We start from the raw sequence: 22,355 nt of genomic DNA on the forward strand, positions 1-22,355 counted from the left end.
CGAAACCCTGTCTCTACTAAAAAATACAAAAATTAATCAGGTGTTGTGGTGCCTGCCTATAGTCCCAGCTACTCAGGAGGCTGAGGTAGGAAAAACCTGGGAGGCGAATGTTGCAGTGAATTGAGATCACGTCACTGCACTCCATCCTGGGTGGAAAAAAAAAGGAAAAAAATAATGGCTATATGTATAACTTTTAAGGAAACTGCCCACTTTCCAAAGAGGCTGTATAACATTATACATTCCCACTAGCACTGCATGACAGTCTGGTTGTTCCGTATCCTCGCCAACTAGTTGATGATGTTGGTCTTTTTCATCAGGAAGCAGTATCACAATGTGATTCTTAATTTCTGTTTCCCTAATTATTAATGGCGTTGGCCAGATTTTCATTTGCTTATGGGTCACTGTATATCTTCCTTTATGAACTATCTTTTGCTTAGTTTTTAAGGGTTATTTGTCTTTTCTTTATTGAATATAAGTCTTTTGTCTGTTATATGCATTGTGAATATTTTCTCCAAGGCTGACTTGCCTATTCATTTTTTCCTGGTGTCTTTGGTAAAAAAGGTTTACATTTTGATGACATTTGATTCATTAGTTTTTTTCTTTTATAGTTGGTGCTTTCTGTGTATCATCTAAAAAATATTTGCCTACCGCAAAATCACAGATATGATATTTTCTTATTGTTTTAGCCTTTATACTCAATTTTTAGCTGTATTTTCTTAGCTCTTAAGCTTATAGCTATTATCTATCTCAAAATAGTTTTTGAGTATTGTGTAAAGTAGGGGTTGAGGTGCGAATACGTGTCCACTTGTTCCAGCACCATTCATTAAAAAGATGTTCCTTTCCTCACTGAATTGTTAAACACTGTTGTCTCCACAAAGCTGAGCAGGCATAGTCTTTGTCTTCAAGGGCTTATAGTCCTCAGAATAACTTTTGTACAAAAATTTATTGCTCACTTTTCACACAAAAATAGCACATTTAGTCCAACTATTCTGATGCATATAAATATTATTCTTTTAGAAAGGATAAAGTTCACTTGGCTCATCCAAGGATAGTTATATAAAGTAAACTAATTAATGCAAATTAGTGTAATTTTAGTTGATGTGTTGCCTTGAAGGAATGCAGTACAAGTAACAGTTTAACTTGAGAGAGTTCTCTTACCTTTGTCCTCAGAAGAAAAAAACACTTAAATGTATTCAGTTCTTGGATCACAATTTTTATTCAGGTTTTAAAATTTGTACCTTTGACCTTAGATGTTTCAAGCTGGAGTAAATAGGCATTTTATTTTTGAGGGATTTAAAAATATTTACATAACTTTTATATATAACCAGTTAAATTAGTTTTTTAAAGTATTTTCTTTCACCATTAATACATTTTTTAATAATTTCAAAGCATGAAATAAATTGTTAACATTATAGCTCTTGAATCTTTCCCTGTGCAAACATTTATACTCCAGATAGTGCTGCTTTAACATTTTTAAATGTTTAGTTTATTTTATTTTGAAAGAGTATCTCACTTTGTCACCCAGGCTGGAGTGTAGTGGCGTAATCACAGCTTACTGCAGCCTCAACCTCCGGGGCTCAGTTGATCCTCCCAATTCAGCCTCCTGGGTAGCTGGGACAACAGGCAAGTGCCACCACCATACCTGGCTAATTTTTGTATTTTTTGTAGAGACAGGATCTCGCCATGTTGCACAAGCTGGCCTTGAACTCCTGACCTCAATCAATCTTCCCACCTAGCCTCACAAAGTGTTGGGATTACAGGTGTGAGCCATTGTGCCTGGACATTTTTTAATTTGTAAATAATAGCACTTATGACTGCCACTGTGACTCTAAATGTTTTTAGATGGCAAAGAGATGAGTAATGATAGAAAGGGTGTTAGATTATGATGCTAAAAAAAATCTGGGATGTAGGATTCTAAGCCATTTACAAAGTCAAGGTAGTAATATCTTTGTGCTTTGGTTTCCTTTGGTGTAAAATTGGAAGAATAATACCAGATTCCAGAGGTATGGTATAAGGCATAACATGGCGGTTAAGAGCTTTAACCACTGTGGTGGGTGGTTAAGAGCTTTAACCAGCATGGTGGTTCAAGATCAGGATGCTGAAGTTCACATCCTGGCTGTCCAACTGTGTAACCTTGGGCATATTCCTTAAGCTTCCTGAACCTTGGTTTTCTCATCTTTAAAATGGGGATGATAATAGTACTACCTATCCCATGCTTTTGTGAGGATTGAGTCAGACCATCCTCCAGACGCTTAGTGCTGTTGTTCTTTGATCTCCTGAATCTCTGCGTGTCTTGTGAGCAGAGGCAGACATTGATTACCTTTTATCCTGCACTACCTTTTCAAAGATTACCTTTTATTCTGCATTACCTTTTCAAGCTGTTTTCAAGAGAACAGCTTTGGAGGTTGAAATATATCTCCTTCCAGAGCAAAGGGTAAGTATGCTTACTGCCCAGTATAATGAAGATGTCTCCCTTCAGTGCTGTGAGCAATGAACTCCTTCAACCCTGAGCAGGAGTCTTGTCTTCTACCAACATCCATAAAATGATGGCAGGCAAACTTGCCCATTCCCAGGATGTGGACCTTTCAGTGCTAAAAGCAAGAAAGTCCTGGGCAAACTGAAATGAGTTGCTGGCAAACTGGAATAGGTTGGTCACCCTAAAGTAGGGTCAAATCTCAGGGCCTCTGCAGTTTTGGACAAGCACAGCCTTTGCCACATAGGAAGCAATCAGCAACTTGTAACTTGCATTGCTAGTATTATATAAAGAAAAAAAATCTGGCATAAGTTGAAGTGTTTTCAAAGTATGAAATAGTCTATACATATTATATGACTGAATAAATTTGATGTGCTGGGAGATTTAGAAATTAATCTTAAAATCAAATAAGATAGCTATGTTGAGCATAGCTTTTATATATAGAATATTGACACAAATTTATAGATATAAAATATAAGTAACCTTTTATTTCAATATAAGTGTTTTAGTATCATTCTATTTATGAATTCTTACTATATTAAGGTGGGTGTTTACATGTTCCTTTCTAAATTTTTTGATTGTTTTTATCTAACTTAAAATATCCCCTCTCCTCCTCTTAGGCACTATGATAACATCCCTTTGCCCTAGAGGACACTTGCCAGGGTGCGTCCTATGCTCTTCTCTTCGCTGGTTTCATCTCTCGCTCAGGGAGCAGACACATGATTGGATCCTCATTTTGAGATTTTATTACTTGTGAGAGGCAAGCCATATATTATTTCATTGATTTCTTGCAAACTACAGCTCACAATTCTGACAATACCAATTGATAACAACATTTTTAATCTTTTATAAGTTTTTGTAGAGGTTATTGGCACGTTACACACAAACTGACCTGATTAATTTGTTAAATCGTGTGGGTCACAGTCAAACAATCTAATCCAAATTTAGTTCTTTATAATAACATGTACATGTATATAAGCAAAACTGGTTAATGTAAAAATTACATGTACAAAGTAAAATAAACTACTGAAGGGATTTCAGCCTTTGGAAGAGGTTAGTGATTCCCCCTCCTCTCAATTTTAATAAGTAAAACCAGTTATATTGTTTATAAAAGGAGAATTGACTACTTTTAGTCTGTCTTATAGTCACAGTTGATAAACTAGCTTCACTTTGTATGATATTCACATTTGAACTGTGTATCAGTGTAGACATAGAAAAGTCACAAACTTGAAAGATTTAACGTTTAAAAATAAGCACTATTAGGAGAGTCTAGATCCATAGATTATCTTTAGCACCTCAATCAATAGAGATAAAAATGTTACAAATTAGGCATTCTATCATATTCTTCTGCTTTTTACTGAGTGATGATCGATTTTAGTGTTAGTTTGTTGTTCCATCTATGGTTTCTTTTAGTCTATGATCATTATTTTTATTTTATAGGCAGATAGAACATTACGTGTATAAAAAGCTCTAGCATTTATCTAGTCAACTCTTCCATTTTGCTGAAGAGAAAACTGAGGCTCAGCAAGGTTGCATCGTCCGGGTCACAGAATTAATTAATGGTTGAGCCTCATCAGGAACCTAGGCACAGTAAAGCTGGTGAGAATGTCATTTCCTGTTACTTTTAAAATTTCTCTTTCATACATTTAAATCTGGCCTTCACATATCAGGTCAACTAATATGAACAATAATGACTGAATATCTAATGTGGTATCTGGTGGTGAAGTGGGTTTTTGAATGTCTATGAACTGACTGCATTATTATAGGTGTTTCGGTATCTATCAGATCATATCTCCACCATTACTTATGTACTTGTTTTGAATTCTTTCTTAGTAGACGTACAGATTGTATTACATTTGATTTCTTTTGTTAAGATCAAGAAAATATGGACTCTAGTATAGGGAATATGTTTTATGTGTATGGAATTTGTTACTTATTCAGAGATTGAAATGACTGTATTTAACAAAAGATTTTAAGTACTATATTCAGCAAGAAAGTTTAAAGGTCACAGAGATTCTACTGTGAATAAACCATTGTTCAAGGTAATTTCCATGAATTATGTAATTAAAAATTCATGCAACTCTATGAAAGAACTACTACATTCTATAGATGAGGCTGAGAGAGGTTATTATTATAGATATCTACTCGTGGGAGTGAAGCTTGATAGAACCGAGATTTCAGCCCAGACATTAAGTTCCAGAGCCACACGTAGTCATAGCAATATAAAATAAGCCAGAAAGTCTGCTTATCACATAATATTGGATGAAAGAGACAACAGTTAAGACAATAGAATTCAAATTAATATTGGTTCAATAACTAGGTATAGATTAACAACATTAAATATAAGAGGAAAAGTTTAAAGTTATTCACCCATGGAAGAAAAGCATACTTCTAAAACAGGAGATGAAAAAGTAAACTTTTACCAATACTGGCAGAAAAATATGAGCCAGTCATGACTTGCTATTATAATTTTTAAAAAGTATAATAAAAATCTAGAATTTATGAACTAACAGTTACATTTCCACCATGGTTTGAATTTGTAAAATTGCAGTTCTGTCTTTTCTTCTCGATTTATAATCTACTCCATTAGTAAAAAGCTATAACCACAAATTTCTGTGATAAATTTTTTTCTATCTTGGGCTTTATATGAGGCTGTTATGGAACATCACTCCTAAGATCCTAGAGAGACTTTTGCCTGACAGAATGCTCTAAAGCTCCATTTTAGATCCTTCTGAGATTTTAGCACAAAATTTTATTGTCCCACCTGGATTTGATGTTTGCTCTGAAGTTCTATCTTAATTCGAGAATTTTGGAGAGGCTGAGAATAAGAAACAGTTTTTTAATTGAACTCAGCAAGTTTTGGTTCCTTTATATTTAACAGTTCTTCTTTAACTGTTGCCTCTCCTTTATATTTTATTACCTGAAACACACCAGGGAGTAGTTTGAAAAGTCTTTGTGGAAATACCCTTAGGTAGACCGCATTGCATTGCATATGTTTTTGACTTTCCATGTGGACCACAGGTGACAGTGCTGCTAAACTTTTTGCTACTCCATAGCAAAGATCCTCTTTCCCCTAGTTTCCAGCAACATTTTTCTGACTTTTCTTCAAGCTCTCACTGACAGCCTCCTTGAAGGCCCAAAGGCTTCCGCTAACAATTCTGAAAGTGAGACATCCTGAAGATGCTTGCAACCGGAAGCTGTCCGCTAACCGCGTTGCTTGCAGCTGATTCTCTCTTGAAGGAGTATTGAGCAAGTCACCTTCATGGTCACCACATATGACATTCATGCCAAGCCACATTCTTGCTTCCACCAGCTTTTTTAGGCTTCTCTCCTGCCATTGCCAGCATCTCACTCTATATTTTTTGCCACACAAAGCTTGCGTTACCTCAATACACCTTCAAATCACATAAAACCATAACCTATTCCAGGCTGAATTTGGTGCCTCTGAGCACCCTATAATACTTACAATACTGTAAGTACTTTCATAACACCTTCGAAAGATCTTTATTACTGTATTGTGGCATTCTATGGTACTTGGATTAAAGTTTTAGCTCTGACACTAATTAGCTTTGTGACCTTGGCCAAGTTACTGGGCCCCTCTGTGGCCTCATCTTTAACATAGGGATAGATAAAGTCTGAGCTGCATCATTAACATAGGGATAATAATATCATTTTTCTCATAGGATTATTGGGATTACATGTGATAATACAGGTAAGTGCTTAGAAGATAATCTAGCAGAGTAAATGCTCAATAAGTATTAGCCATGATTATTAATGATCTGAACTAATGGACAGGATATATTCATCGAGATTGCTGGATTGCAGAACAAAACTGACATAAAGGTGACTCTGCTTCATCCCTCAAGGCACTTCTGTTTTTACGGAGATAGTGTAGATCCCTACCTTCTCAAGAGGCAGGACATAAACCGAAGTCATCAGAATTATCTTTGTCAACCTTTCCCACCTTCTGTTTTAGGTCTACAGGACAATCCTTGGCTCTGTGACTGTCGTATTTCCAAAATGATCGAGTTGTCAAAGGTTGTTGACCCTGCTATAGTGCTTCTGGATCCACTGATGACTTGCAGTGAACCTGAACGCCTCACAGGAATTTTGTTTCAGCGGGCTGAATTGGAGCATTGTCTGAAACCATCAGTGATGACCTCAGCCACCAAAATCATGTCTGCTCTCGGCAGCAATGTTCTACTGCGGTGTGATGCCACTGGCTTCCCCACCCCACAGCTCACATGGACCAGATCTGACAGCTCGCTAGTTAATTATACAGGTATTTTCTTAATTCAGCCCCATGATCAAAGGAGATTACTAAGCTCTGAAGTTAACATCATGTTTTGTGTGATTTGAAATTAGCTAGCTAACACTAATGAAATATTTCAAGATTATTGGGTGCAAGGGATTTTAAAGGTACATTTTATTGGTTAGTATTCTCCTCAGTTTATCTAACTACCTAGATAAAATTAGACAATCTAAACTCTTTTTCTTCGGTAGAATGAAACAATGCAGTGAATGGATCAATGGCAGACAAGGCCTTTGTCTTGCTTCATCATCTTGGATACAGCTCACTTCAAAATGTACAACTATTACAATTTTTAAAAAAGGGCCTTTTGCTGGTCGGGTGCGGTGGCTCACGCCTATAATCCCAGCACTTTGGGAGGCCGAAGTGGGCAGATCACCTGAGGTCAGGAGTTTGTGACCAGCCTGGCCAACATGGTGAAACTCCATCTCTACTAAAAATACAAAAAGTAGCCGTGCTTGGTAGTGCGCACCTGTAATCCCAGCTACTCAGGAGGCTGAGGCAGGAGAATCACTTGAACCTGGGGGACAGAGGTTGCAGTGAGTCAAGATTGCACCACTGCACTCCAGCCTGGGTGACAGAGTAAGACTCCGTCTCCAAAATAAAAAACAAAACAAAACAAAACAAAAACCAACAAAAACGCCGAATGGAGCGAGGCTTTTGTACAAGTCTCTCATTTTTGAATAATTATTTAAACAATAAATTACATGGAGACCTTATTATGAATCAAAAAGTATAATTTTTAGAAATATTGATTATATAGACTTTTCAGATTCTAGTGTGACAATATGCATGCTTTGTACCCAGTTTCAACAGTGTTATTCTGACAATTAAAGTGATATATTTTTAAAACTCTTCAAAATTGAACTAAAATTCAGGTTGAAATAATGAAACCTGGTGGAAATAAAGAAGTTAAGGCCTAATATTCCTATGTATAGGTAGTCAATGGTCCACAGTTTCAGCTTGTGAGTTAAGTTTTGGGTTACTGGGATATTGTTCTGCGCATTATTATTCTTTGAAAAGCTTCTGAAATCAAGACAGAATGAAAATATACCCAGATATCAGAGTTTAGGATAGCAAAATTCTGATTTTTTAAAAAATTATATGTTATTCTGCAAACAGAAGAATCCATGATTTGTAGTTTATCTAAGTTAAATATAAAATAAATCATTCCAAATACAAATGATGACTCTGCCATGCCAGAAAATGATCTGCTGTACCTCTAGCTAGAAGGATATATGCATTTTATTACTGTGAAAACATATCATAAAAAATACTTATGTAAGGTCATATGATAAACATTCTGTAGAATCGCAGTGACTTAAAACTGAAAGGGACCTTTGAGATTACTTTACCTCATCCTCTTATAAATGCAGAAACAGAGGCCTAAAGACAGGAATTGACTTATTCACAACCACATGCTATTTAGTGGGCAAAAGTTTCTAAAACTCAAGTCTCCTGATTCCCAGCCTTTTGTTTTTTAAAAATACTATTCCCTATACAGACCTCACAACACCTGGCAGCTCCTAGACCTTGATGTAAGCAGTTTGCAGAACCATCGCCCACTGTCAGAGACTTGCAGGGTGCCATTTCCCTCTCGGTTTCTGTGAGAGATGCATGTAGAGCAGATAGTTGTTTCCTCCTCAGTTGGCATGGTTGCTTGAATTTTCCTTCTGTTCCTCACAGAGTATATATTTGTTTTCTTCCAGTAATACAAGAATCTCCAGAGGAAGGAGTCAGATGGTCCATAATGAGCTTGACAGGCATTTCTTCCAAAGACGCTGGGGATTACAAGTGTAAGGCCAAAAATCTGGCTGGGATGTCAGAAGCTGTGGTTACTGTGACAGTGCTTGGCATTACCACAACTCCGATACCACCAGACACTTCTGAAAGAACTGGAGATCATCCTGAGTGGGATGCCCAGCCGGGATCTGGAAGATCTACATCTGGATCTAGCGCATCATCATATCCTTGGTCCTCTTCCTTCTCCCCCACATCTTCTTTTTCTGCTTCTACTTTGTCTCCTCCCTCTACTGCTTCCTTCTCTTTATCTCCTTTCTTCTCCTCCACTGTTTCTTCAATCACAACTCTGAGCACAAGCATCTCAGCCACCACTATGGCCAATAAGCAATCATTCCAGCTCCACCCAGATGGGAAAAGAAATTTAAAGGCAGCAAAGAGTGGAAGTAAGCTTCCTCCAGCCAGCACAAGAAAGAAAGAAGAGCTGGCATTGTTGGATCAAACAATGCTTACGGAGACAGATGCCACAATAGAAAACCTCAGGGTGGTCAGCGAGACTAAAGAGAGTGTGACATTGATGTGGAATATGATCAACACCACACATAACTCTGCAGTGACTGTGTTGTATTCCAAGTATGGTGGGAAGGATCTGCTGCTGTTGAATGCAGACTCCAGCAAGAACCAAGTAACCATAGATGGCTTGGAACCTGGTGGGCAATACATGGCCTGTGTCTGTCCAAGAGGAGTGCCTCCCCAGAAAGACCAATGCATCACCTTTTCTACCGAAAGAGTAGAAGAAGATGATTCTCAATGGTCTCTCCTTCTTGTGGTGACCAGTACTGCCTGTGTTGTTGTCTTACTATTGATTTGTTTCTTGTTGTACAAAGTTTGCAAACTGCAATGTAAGTCAGAACCTTTTTGGGAAGATGATTTGGCAAAAGAGACTTATATCCAATTTGAGACTCTGTTTCCCAGGTCTCAAAGTGTAGGTGAGCTCTGGACACGAAGGCACAGGGATGAGTCAGAAAAATTGCTGCTTTGTTCGAGGTCAAGTGTGGAATCTCAGGTGACTTTTAAAAGTGAAAGTTCCAGACCAGAGCATTATTGCTAAGGTTCTGCAGCTCAGGTGCATGTGAGCTACAACATTAGCATCTAAGGGTATAATGGACCCTAGGTTTGGATGATTTTTGGACAGACTTTCACATTGTGTGTGAAAATCACAAATGGAATGCTTTTAAGTGTGTTTAAAAAATAGCATGAGACCTCTGAACTGAAAAGACAAATAACGTTGATTTTTTTTCTTGTGTGGAAAAGGTCTACAGAAATAATTTTTAGAGTGTTGCTTAATAAATTATTAATACTTTTTAGGGTAATGTTTTAGTTCTTAAAAATAAGTTCATGTGAAAGTAGCAAATTAACTCTGTATTTAAAAATACAGTTTTTTGAGTAATGAGGAAACATTAGCAAAACCAGCTAAGCCTTGATGTTTATTCATGTTCGAAGTGCATTATGGCATTTTCTGGGGACATTTTCTGACATTGCCTAATGGAGAGTGTGGGATCACAAAGGATTTTTCGTTCACTAAGGTTAAATCTAACTCATGGGGGAGGGAGGGCTCTGTCTCTTCATACCATTATACATTGTAATACTATAGAGTTGTGTTCATATTGCATGTAAGAAAAATTTTTGCTTTTCTTTAGAAATATAGGTATTAGTAAAAGTAAGTATACAAAGAGGATTATGACAAATAGACCATTTCTTTAAAAATGGTAACTGTTGCATTGAAACACATCTGCTGACAGATAATATGGATATTTAAAAATAACTTTAAATCAGTCTTTTAATATTTTGCTATTTGCTCTTATTTTCTCCCTTCTTTCTTCCTTCCTGGTCTTCCCTCCCTTTCCTTCCTTCATTCCTTCTTTCTTCTGCTTTGTCAGAAGATATACAAGTAGCCAAAGGATCACGAGCCAAGCAGTTTGTCTTCTGCCATATTATCTTTTGATTCTGTTGATAAAGAAAAAGCTTTTGAAATGACTTACTGCCCTTTGAAAGTCTGTTTTAGAACCCCAAAGGATGTTTGAGGATTTTGAAAGGGAAGCCTCAGTAGATTCATTTGGTTAGACTCTTTTCCTAGGTTAAAAACATCGGGGAACTTAAATACATAGGAAAGGAGTTCATAAATAAAATTTAGTTTTTTTAGAAAGGGAATTATTTTAATAACTGTAGTGTACTATAAGAGACATCTTGTGGCTTTAAGATTAGTGATAGTGATAAGACCCACTCAAGCATCTCACAGGGCTGATATTACATGTAACTTAGCAGGATGCAACCTGGCCCAGGGATTTCCAGGAGACAAGGCCACCTCAGCACAGATGCAACTTTTATAAATCTTAGAACAAAGCCTACCCTTACTAGATGAAACCTGCTCTATGAAAGAAACACTTGGTAATTGACCCAGACTGAATACATGTATAAGAAATGGGAAGGATCTCCCAAACTCTGAGAATGGTCCTCAAATAGAAGCCCTCCTAGTCAGTTGGTCATCTGACCTCTGACTATATCCGGCCCATGACACCAGTCAGCTCCTGCTTTCCTTGTAAGAGGATGAAATTTAAGTAAGTCAATGAGTGATGACACCCATTTCTATAGGAGGATCAAGGGAGAGTGGCCAGGGCCTGGCTGTGATCGAGAGATTGGGTGAGATCTGAGGAACACTCTACAGTGGGTCTGGCAGTTTTTGTTCTATTTTCACATCTGTTGCTGCCTTCTAACTTCACTTCATGCCTCTGTTTTGGAGGTAGACACCAGGCAAAATTTGCCAAAATTACTTTTAAGACCACTCTGGTCCCACAGGAAGGTGGGCTCCTAAGAGGAGAGTGGTAGGAATGCTGTAGGCTGGGGAACACCCTGGGCTTGAAGAGCCACCCACCAGCTGGTGTGTCTCTAGCCTCAGCTATGGGAGAGGAGCTCCTCGTCCCCAAAGATCCTGGCATCATGACTCTACAGACCAAGAAGGCAGTACAGTTTCTCCACACAAAGCTTATCTGTTGCCCACCAACCGGGGAAAGAGACTTCTCCAATAAACCCCTGGTCTAATGCCGTTAGCAAAGTCACCAAATCACCAACGGGCATGTTGCTGCTATCTCTGTTCCTCTGCATGCTCCCAGTGAGACAGCGCGGCTTCCCCAGGGCTTTACCACCCCTACAATGCCTACTGGGTGCTGCTGGCAGCAGCCCATGCACAGCACATCCAAATCACGGGGCTCCCCCACCTCAGAGTTGCCACTCTGCACCTGGTTGACCTGGAGGCCTGTGAGCTGCGGCGTGATCATCCTGAGTGTGCCAGATTACCCCCAGTGGCACCATAGGCATTGCCAGTCACCTCCTGGCCACAGTTAAGAAAGCAGCTGTCACCTCCAGAAACAGCTAGGGTGAGGAAGGACGAATCCCAGATCCCAAAGCAAGCACTCTCTCTAGCAGGACTGGGTTAGTAACCGTCAGAGTTGGTTGTTACAAAGTGAGGTTCTTCCTTGTCTTGGCTCCCTTTGGCACACTCTGCTTCCTTTTCCACTTCTCTGCCATGCTGTGACATGGCAGAGGCCTCACTGGAAGCTGGTCAGATATAGTGGGCAGATCTTTGACTCCTAGGCCTCCAGAATTGTGAGCCAAAGTAAAACTCTCTTCTTTATAAATTACTCAGTGTCCTGTTCTGGTGACTCTCCCTTACTCCTGTCCATTCTGTTATGACCACAGAAAACAGACTAAGAAAATTCTTATGGATAGAAGATGCATTCTTACCTTAAATCTTAGAAACCTCAGCATATGAGGTTTTTTTTTACCTTATTAGGTCAGGAACTTTCACCTTTTCATGTAAAGGAAGCACTTGACAGCATCTCTTTGGCATATCCAAGTTGCCTGCATCACTATTCTTGTGCTTTGGGACCACTGTCAAGTAAAATAAGTGTTACTGGAACGCAAGCACCGTGATACCACGACGGTCCATCTGATAACCACGGCGACTCCTAAGTGACTGATGGGCGGGGAGTGCATGGTGTGGATCCTCCAGACAAAGGGATGGCTTACATCCTGGGTGGGATGGAGCAGGATGGCAAAAGATTTCATCAGACCACCCACAGCCACACCTCCTGGAAACACTCAGAGCCCTACTTGCTCTTGGCAGCCATATGAAACGGATAAAACCTGAAACTCTAGCTTGATTGGACCACCTCCAAGATCAACTTAAAATTTATGAATTGTTTATTTGTAGATTTCCCGTTAAAAATTTTCGGACTGTGGTTGAAATTGGGTATCTGAAAACATGGAAAACAAAACCTTGGATAAGGGGGTACTACTGTAGGCCCTTTGACACAGGCAGAAATTCGAAGCCTACTCAAACACCTGATGCGGAGGCTGAACAGGAAAGGTGCCACCTGGCTGTACTGTGTGTACTGAACAGGAAGGGTCTACAATTCACAGGCCAAGAATACAACAGCTGGCAGCTATCTCCAAAGATGGGAAGATTGATTTCATTACTTAACGATCCTGTCAAGTTCATCCAGGAAGCACAGTCAGGTGGGACTCTGGGCCCAGAGCAGGCAGGCCTGACAGAAGCTACTCCTGTGCTCTGTTGCATTGACTGTTTATGGCCTGGCAAGCAGCACACTCCAGCATGAGCCTTCTTACAACCAGCGCTGAAAGTGGGTGATGTACCTACCACAAAGGAAGGAAGAGAGCTATTGAGACATTTAGGTGTGCTCCAGTGGGTTTATACACCTTCCGTCTTCACAGGACAGAGGCAACACTCATAGCCCTTAACCCCAACTTGAGTCTATCTGGTCTATGAGGAGCTGCCTCGTGCACCAAAGCTTCTCTACCTTCACCTCACAGACACATTTTGGGCCCAGGCACTGCCTGTGCACCTCATATCAGGATTACAAAGGCCCCTGCCCCATCAGGCCCTCTTGGACCAGACATAGACTTCTCTACCTGCTGGAAGATACCTTCACCGTTAACACCCAGGATAGCCATCGAGACTGGCCCACCCACCTCAACTAATTGCTACCTGGCATTTGCCTAGTAGGCCACCCACACCTCAGTTTCTATGGCCTACACCTCCTGGAAACCTCAGTTGTGCTGGGCAGCCATCTGGGATGGACAAGACCTGAAACTCTTGCTTCACTGGACCACCTCCAAGATCACACTTTTGCATCTACAACATCCTCCAGTGCATAGTGTCCGCAGACATTACTGCTTAGTTCTGAGTTCTCCTGGTCCTCCTCTTCCATTCTGGCCTGTCACTGCTCTGCAATTAAGCAGCTCCAAGCCTGATACTGCCAAGTCCATTCAACACTTTTTATATCCCTAGAGCCATTTTCCAAGCCCCAGTGTGCCTGCTGTCTTTCACTGCTCCAGGTGGCCCAACATTTCACATCGAGATGTTGCTTCTTGAGACCTATTCACTGATTACTCAGCACTGAAGTCACTGACAATTTCCACAACAGGGTCATTTTGGTCACCCACTGAGTGGCCAAACCCGGCTTGCTGAGCATCCCTTCACCAACCTTCAGCCACTTGTCCACTCTTCACAGTCAAGCCCTGGTTACTGTCAACTGCCCCTCCTTTGCCATTGGTGAGACTGCCCCCTATCCATGGTGAGACTGCCACCTATCCGTGGTGAGACTGCCCCCTATCCATTGGTGAGACTGCCCCGTATCCACAGCTGAACCCTGCTCTCATGATCTCCCCTAATTGCTCAACCGGATGCTGGACTTGCCATACCCACTCTGCCGATGCAGTTCAGCTCCCACTAGGTGGTTCCAAGGATGCCACTCATTCCTGTCTTACCTTCATAATATGCTTTCTTCAGGACATCCCAATGCTGATTGGGGTATCTGGACTCGCTGGCTGGGCACCTCTCACCTGGTTGCCCAAAGAGGGTGTAGAGGTCCTATTCTGGTGACTCTCCCTTACTCCTGTCTACAGTCTCACCTACCCCCTTCTTGGATTCTCTTACCTCTACCCTGACATGGGTAGAAGTCCCGCTAGTGTTCTGGGCCTCCTACCACTTCCCTTTCTTGATGCCACAAGCATGCAGCGGGGGGAGTTGTGGCTGCCATCTTGCTGAATATTATATTCTCATTACAAGGAAGATTTGGAAGTATAGAATAGATTTCTAAAGCTGTGTCAGCAGTCCTGAAGTAGAAAATTTAATAATTTTTAAATTTAAAATAATAAGAAAATACAATATTTTGTGTAAGAAACAGATGGACTTTAAGGTACCACTTTCTAGAAATTATAATACAAGCAGCTGTAGAATGGAAAAATTGTTTATTCTAAATCATTCTTAATTAAAAAGAAAAAATAATTCTAGTTTAGGCATAATCTGTATGAATAGATAGCCTTCTCAGAACTCCTCCAATTCCCCTTCTTATATAATGTTCTTTCCTTTCCTTTCCCTCCCCACCTTCCTTTCTTTTTCTTTCTTTTCCTTTTATTCCTTTCCTTTTTTCTTCTCCTCCCCTCCTCTCTTGTCTCCTCCCCTCCCCTCCTCTCTCCTCTCCTCTCATCCCATCTCCTTTCCTTTCTTTCAGGCCTGGTTGTCCTTGGTGCTTTCATCACTCAGTGCTTTGTCTAATGAGCTAACAGTTTTCAATTCAGTATTCATTGTTTCAATTAAAAAAAATACCTTTTGCAGACAATTTTGTGTTTAGCTTGAATTTTAGATCAACTTACTTTAAATTAAATGGTTACAAAACTTTTATGTCCTTACTCTGCTATAGATGTCATGCAATTTCATTGCCATGAATTTAAAAGGCCCATAGAAACAGAATACTAAAATATGACCAATATTAGAAATAATATGACTGTATAATGTTACAGACTACTGAGCCAAATGGTGGATATGGAAAGGTGCCTGAATTGTACAAAGGCAGGTTATTTGTCAAGGCAGTTTACTTAGACCATCCTGATCAGATAAATTACTCACTGTCCTCATAATGAAAATCAAGCGAAGCCTGGACTTAATTTTGATGGAGTGAAAAAGCTAGTTGATGATGCGGAGGGGGATAGGAACCTCAGGAGAACGCACCTGGATTATTTCTCAGCTTGGTTTTGATACATGGGGTGTGTTGCAAGTAATTTATTACTAATGGTGAAAGCACTAAAATTGCACATGATCTGCCTTCTAAAAATACATATATTTGAGTATAGTCAAGGTTATCTCAATGATATCATTGCTCTCATGTTCTTACAACTATGTTTCCTTAAGTGAGAGAGAAAGACTGGTGTTAGCAAAAGTAGCAAGGAATGCCACATAATCAATAGCTTGTTTATCAGTATCCCCAGAAACACTGTAGAGAGCAAGCCTAACTAATATGTAGCTAATATATGTGGCAACTAAAAATGATTACAATGTTTTATTTTCAGGAAAAATGTATTTGAGTTTTGTGAAAACTGTGGTATGCCAGTGAGAGTATATCACCTGTGAGACTATTATCCATAATAATATCAAGACTAATATCAATAATAATAATAGTATGAAAAATTGTGAGCATTCAAAGCTCTTATGGCCAGAAAAGGGAACCCCGAATAGAGTCAGGCAAATACCCTGGCTTTGGGGAAACTTTAAAAATATTCAAGGAAAAAAATAGTTTTGACTCATGAAATTGAATCTCAAGTAAGATTATGGTTAATGAAGAGAGATTTTTTAAAACCAAGAAATAATTCAAATAAAATGGGAGACAGCTCAGAAAAGTCAAATGGTTGTCTATTAATCTCAAATTTCAAATGACATGTTTATAAAATATAAGAAGGGAGAGTAACCAAAGGTGAATGGGGAAATGTAGCAGATCTACTACAAAAGTTCTATAAAGTAAGACCCAAATGAACTGAGGATTTTAAAAAAGGTAAAGATGACCCGTTTTTGAAGAAAAAAAGGTAAAGGTGACCAAAAGGAGCCATGAGGCTTTATTTTATTTATTTTATTTATTTTTCTAGAGATAGGGCCTCACTGTATTGCCCAGGCTAGAGTGCAGTGGCATGATCATGGCTCACTACAGCCTCAACCTCCTGGCCTAAACCTGTCCCCTCACCCTGACCTCTCAAAGGGCTGTGATTATAGCCATTAGCCACTGCATCAGACAGATGCTTTTTTAGTCAAAAAGATCAAGGAGGGGAGAGTGACAACAGCAAGATGTTGGATGGGAGGTCCCAGACTTCATGTCCCTTCAACAAAATGTCCAGCTAACAACTGTCCACAGACAAGAACTTTTGTGAAAAACCCCCTGAATTGGGAATGAGCCTGACACTAGTGTGGACCACAGAACTGGACAAAAACCACATTAAAATGGTAAGAGAAATGGTCTTATTTTGACCACATCTCTCCTCCCTTTTCCCCAAACTGGCACAGGGCCACACAGAACTCCCCCGGGTCCATGATTCTACTTTGTTTTTCCTTGGGTCATAAAATTTTATTGGCAGATCGGGGAAGAGCCAGAGGTAAGTGTCCCTTCCTTCTCATCCTCCTACCCAGGAGACACTCTTTAAAGGAAAGCAGAAGCCCAGGAGCCTGCCACCTTAGAGGATCTTGGAGGTGGACAGGTTGTTGTAGTGATCTTCCTGGCCCTCGAGCAGGCTGAGGTAGGTGGTGATCTCCTGCTCCAGCCACGACTTGATATCCATGAGCCACTGGTACTCCTGGTTCTGCCTCTCACTGTCAGCTAGCACATCACCCAGCTGAGCTTCAGTACTGCTGATCAGCACCTGGATCTGCACCAGCTGGACTCCAAAGTGCGCTGGTGGCCTTCCAAGGCGGCTTTCATGCTGAGCTGCCACTGCAGCTCAATCTCAAGACCCTGGAGGGTGTGCCACAGGTCAGTGACCTCGGACCTGTACATCTGGAGCTGCTTTGTGTGGCCAACAACCTCCTGGTTCGGTTCCTCAGTCTGGCTGGTGAACCAGCGTTCAGCATCTTTCCGGTTCTGCTCAGCCATGACCTCATGTTGGCTCTGCATGTCACTCAGGATGTTGGTGGCATCAGCGCCTGGAGCCGAATCCACTTCCACACTGACCTGGCCTCCCATCTGGCCCCTCAGAGCATTAACTTCCCCCTCATGGTTCTCTTCAGGTAGGCCAGCTCTTCCTTCAGGCCTTCAATCTGCATCTCCAGGTCGGTCCTGGCCAGGGTCAGCTCAATAAGCACCCTGTGCAGGCCATTATATCAGCCTCCACACTCATGAGCAGAGTCTGCTCCCTCTCATACTTGGTTTGGAAGTCATCTGCAGCCAGACAGGCATTGTTGATCTGCAGGACAATCCTGGAGTTCTCATTGATGGCACCAAGAATCTTGTCCCGCAGGTCTTCGAAGGTCCTGTAGTAGTGGCTGTAGTCATGGGAGGGTCTGGGGCCCATGATTTTAAAATGGGAAAACAACAGAGACAGACATCCAGCTTCCCTAGCATTCTAAGGTGCGTCCCAGGAAGCTCAGACCAGTCTTGCCTTATGGGGGACACTGGAAGTAATGGCATGCTTAGACTGTCTGGAGTCAGTTAGAAACAAAAAAAGGAGACAGAGCTCACAGTGACCAGCATGCAGATCTTGGCAGTAGCTCTGTGATCCTGCCAGCTGTGGTGCCCAGACAGAGATACCAGCCAACAGCACAGCCCACGTCCAAAGCTGGACTGATCACTCCCAGAAGCATGGTGGGAAATTCAACCTGGCTTTAGTCTCTAGACATCCAGCATCCAAGCCCAGCCTCAGAGGCTATTCAGGGAGATGCCCACAACATTGCATTTCTTCAAAGCACAGGTGCCAAACCTGTCTGACATGGGAGGCCAAAAAGTGGCTTGATCTGGCCCCAGAGCCCACATTAAGGCACCACCCAAGCAGGGCAGCAAGCCTCAACTGTGCATTTCTATGGCGTATAGCCTGTGGTCCCATTTGTCCCGAATGGCAGCTTTGCTAACATCAAAACCCAGCCTGCAGCCCTGCCCAGCTGTGGAACCCAGACAGTGATACCACCCAGCCAGGGATATACCCTGTGACCTGGCCTGATCAGGGGCCATCACATTGCTTGGCCATCAGCTTCACCTGATAGCAGAGCCTAGCCAGTGGTCTCACTTCACAGCAGAGCCCAGCCAGCAGCTTCATACAACCTCAAAGCAACGGCAGTGGCCCAGCCAACCAGAGAACCTAACAGCAAGCTCTACCTACTGTGGCCATTACCAGCTGACCTATCCATAATCACAGGGTAGATTAAATAGTGAAAGTCTATCCCTGCCAAACAACACCTGTAGACTGTAAGAGGTGGATGTCTCCTCAAATACGCAGGCACCAACCCAGGACACAAGGATTATGAAGAATCAGAAAATCATGACACCTCCAAAAGAAACTAATAAAGCTCCAATGATGGACCATAAAGAAAGGAAGATCTATAAAATGACTGACAAAGAACTCAGAATAATCCTTTTAAAGAAGCTCAGTGAACTACACAAATATATTGACAGAAAATTAAACGAAATTTAGAAAACAACACATGAACAAAATGAGAGGTTTGACAAAAAAATAAAGGAATAGGTGGCCCCTATTCTACTTTAAAAAAATAGAAATCCTAGAGATGAGGAATACAATGACTGGACTGAAAACACTGCATAGAAGACTTCATCATCAAACTCAGTCAAGATAAAGAAATAACCAGTGATCTCAAAGACAGAACATTTTAAATTATTCAGCCAAAGGAGAAAAAAGAATACAGAATGTGTACAGGAATCATGCAACATCATCAATAGAACTAACATGCATATAATAGGAATTCAAGAAGAAGAGAGAAAAAAAGTGTCAGAAGGCATATTTAAAGAAATAGTGCCTGAAAACTCCCCAAATTTGGGGGGAAAGATGCCAATATCTAGATACAGGAAGTGCAGGAGTTTGCAATCAATTTGAACTCAAGGAAGAGTTAACCAAGACACGTGATAATAAAACTATCAAAAATCAAAGACAAATAAAAAATTCTGAGCGCAGTACAAGATAACCATATCACATGCCAGGTAGTCTCAATGTCAGTGGATTTCTCAGCAGAAATGAGGGAGAAATAAAAGCTTTCCCAGACAAAGAAAAGCTAAGAGAGCTCATTACCATAAGCTAAGGGAGCTCATAAGGGTACAAAGTTTCAGTTAGACAGGAGGAATGAATTATTTTAGATATAGTGTATAGCATGGTAACTATATTTAATAATAATGTATATTTCAAAGTTGCTAAGACAATAAATTTTAAATGTTCTTGCCACAAAAAAGGTAAGTATTGAAGTGATGGATATATCAATTAGCTTGACTTAATCATTTCACGTTGTATACATATGTCATAACATCACTTTGTACCCTGTACATATATATACACACACACACATATATATGCACATATATTATACACGCATATATATACACATACATATACACATATATACACATACATATATACACACATGCTATATATACACACATGCTATATATACACACACATATATATACACCTTGTGTGTATATATATATACATATGTACACACACACACAATTATAGTTTTGTCAATCCACGATTTCAAAAAGAACAAGGAAATAAGTCTACTTCCTAGAGATGATAACAGAAAGTATATCAGAGATGAGACAGCATCATTCAATTCCTAATTTTTTCTCCTCTCTTTTCTAGATTGGGTTTTAAATTGAATATGGAAAATAAACTATGAAAAGTAGAAATTGCAGCCCATGATAAAAGAGTGATTGGCAAGCTAACTCCAAGGTGTTTAAAATGAGACCAGATAAATTATGTACCAGGGTGCAAATAGAATTTCCAGCTATAAACTGTTCGGTAGTCTTTGAAAAGTCATGGCAATTAGGAGAGGTGCCACAAGATGACAGATAGGTACATTTCATCTTTATTTTTAAGAGAGGAACAGAAAGGATTCAGGAAATTATAGACAACTTGACTCATACTTGCAGATTTAACAATAGATTGTTAAAAATGCTCTAGTTTTTGAGCATTCAGAAATGAATGTTAAGGTCATCAGTAACCAACAAATGTAAAGTAAGGACAAGCTTTGATACACTCATCTGATTTATTTTTTATGAGCACATAGATCAACGGATTGCTTGAAAATCAAATTGAAATAGCTAGCGATTGGTATCTTCATGACATGATGGGGCAATATGGCATTGTCTCTTTTCAAAAGAGTCTATTAATGGCTTTATAGTCTCCAGTAGTGTGTCTTTACCCTATTTTATTCAGCATTTTCACCAATGGCTGGATGAACATAGAGGCTTCTCAACTTTGTAGAGGGCATGAAAATAGACAGGGTGTCTTATTTCAGTGCTTCTCACACTTTCACTGAATATTCCTAACAGAGGGGAAAATAAACACGTACACCTGGAGAAACCAGGACAATTGTCCTAACTGGCTGCCAGAAGAGAGACATTTCTATAAATTTTATCTTATTTAAACATTATGTAAATTTTACATTCTATGCCATGATTGTTTAAAATATAAACTAATTCTCCCTCTAGTCAATTTTATTTCTCTAGGCAAAACTGGCATTTCTGTGTCTTTGAATATCTCCCATGCTCTCCCAAAGTGCTGGGATTCCAACAAATGTTTTGCCATAGCTGTAAGCCTGTGGGTATGGAGAGCAGGAGAGGGAAGGCTTGAGAGACTATAAGAAAGAGAAGGGGAGAGCTTAGGACATATGCAAAGCACAAACAAAATTACACCCAGAAGGTGAAAACCAAACCAGTGCCAAAATACTGAACAAAGGCCTGAGACTTGGTAATCTGTAGCATGGCCTACAGGGAAGGGGCATGAAAGGGAGAGGACCAGAGTCGGAAGCCCTGGAAAAGCATTGCTACTAGGGGAAAAGGAGTTAGGGAAGGCATGATGCCCTTCAAAGACATGACAATAGGAGAGAAGAAGGAAGGACAATGGAGAAAATTAAGTCCAAAGTATGGACATTGAGCATTTAATACAATTAATTGTAGATCAAGACTAAAACAAGAGTGGTCATATGGGTAGAAGAATAATATATATACATTATTTATACATACTGACAGAGTGGAAAGAATGCACCTAAAAAATGGGAAGAGAAGAAAGTCAGGAATAGGAGAGTGGAAAAAATAATTGCCTGCTGTATAAGTAATATGAGGTAGTCAAAAATACTATTTAAAAATTATAGACCACACCAAAGAACATGTGCATATACATAACGGAGTACTATTCGGCCATAAAAATAATGAGATCCTGTCATTTGCAACAGCATGGATGGAACTGGAAATCATTATGCTAAGAAAAATAAGCCAGACACAGAAAGACAAACATCACATGTTCTCACTTATTTGTGGGATTTAAAAATCAAAACAATTGAACTTGTGGACATAGAGAGTAGAAGGCTGGTTACCAGAGGCAGGGAAGCATAGTGGGGGGATGGAAGAGAGGTAGAGATGATTAATGGGTACAAAAAAAGTTAGATTGAATAAAGACCTACTATTTGAAAGCACAACAGGGTGACTATAGTCAATAATAATTTAATTGTACATTTGAAATAACTAAAAGAGTATAATTGGATTTGTTTGTAACACAAAGGAAAAATGCCCTGAAGGGATGGTTGCCCCATTCTCCATGATGTGATTATTAGGCATTCAAAGCATCTCATGTACTCCATAAACACATACACCCTCTATGTACCCACAAACACTAAAAATTAAAAAAATTATAGACCCAAGAGTAAAGTGCTAGAAAAAAAAGAGAATGAAAGACAATATAAGAGACACTAAAACAATGAGAACATAATGCATC

At 40.0% G+C, this 22,355-nt stretch overlaps 1 protein-coding gene and 1 pseudogene across 1 annotated transcript in view; one reads left to right on the top strand and one right to left on the bottom strand.

The window, feature by feature from the left end:
- LRIT3 (leucine rich repeat, Ig-like and transmembrane domains 3) overlaps positions 1-11,171 on the top strand; it is a 26,581-nt gene extending 15,410 nt beyond the window's left edge. The window contains exons 3-4 of the mRNA XM_033214982.1: positions 6,450-6,755; positions 8,492-11,171. Of these exons, the coding sequence (XP_033070873.1) occupies positions 6,450-6,755; positions 8,492-9,633 (1,448 nt within the window). The 3' untranslated portion in view covers positions 9,634-11,171. The remainder of the gene's footprint in view (positions 1-6,449; positions 6,756-8,491) is intronic.
- A 5,928-nt stretch (positions 11,172-17,099) lies between these two features.
- LOC117084931 lies at positions 17,100-17,933 on the bottom strand (annotated as a pseudogene).
- Between the last annotated feature and the right edge of the window lie 4,422 nt (positions 17,934-22,355).

Source organism: Trachypithecus francoisi, unplaced genomic scaffold (genome assembly GCF_009764315.1).
Source record: "Trachypithecus francoisi isolate TF-2019V2 unplaced genomic scaffold, Tfra_2.0 Lachesis_group1, whole genome shotgun sequence".
Classification (NCBI taxonomy): Eukaryota; Metazoa; Chordata; class Mammalia; order Primates; family Cercopithecidae; genus Trachypithecus; species Trachypithecus francoisi.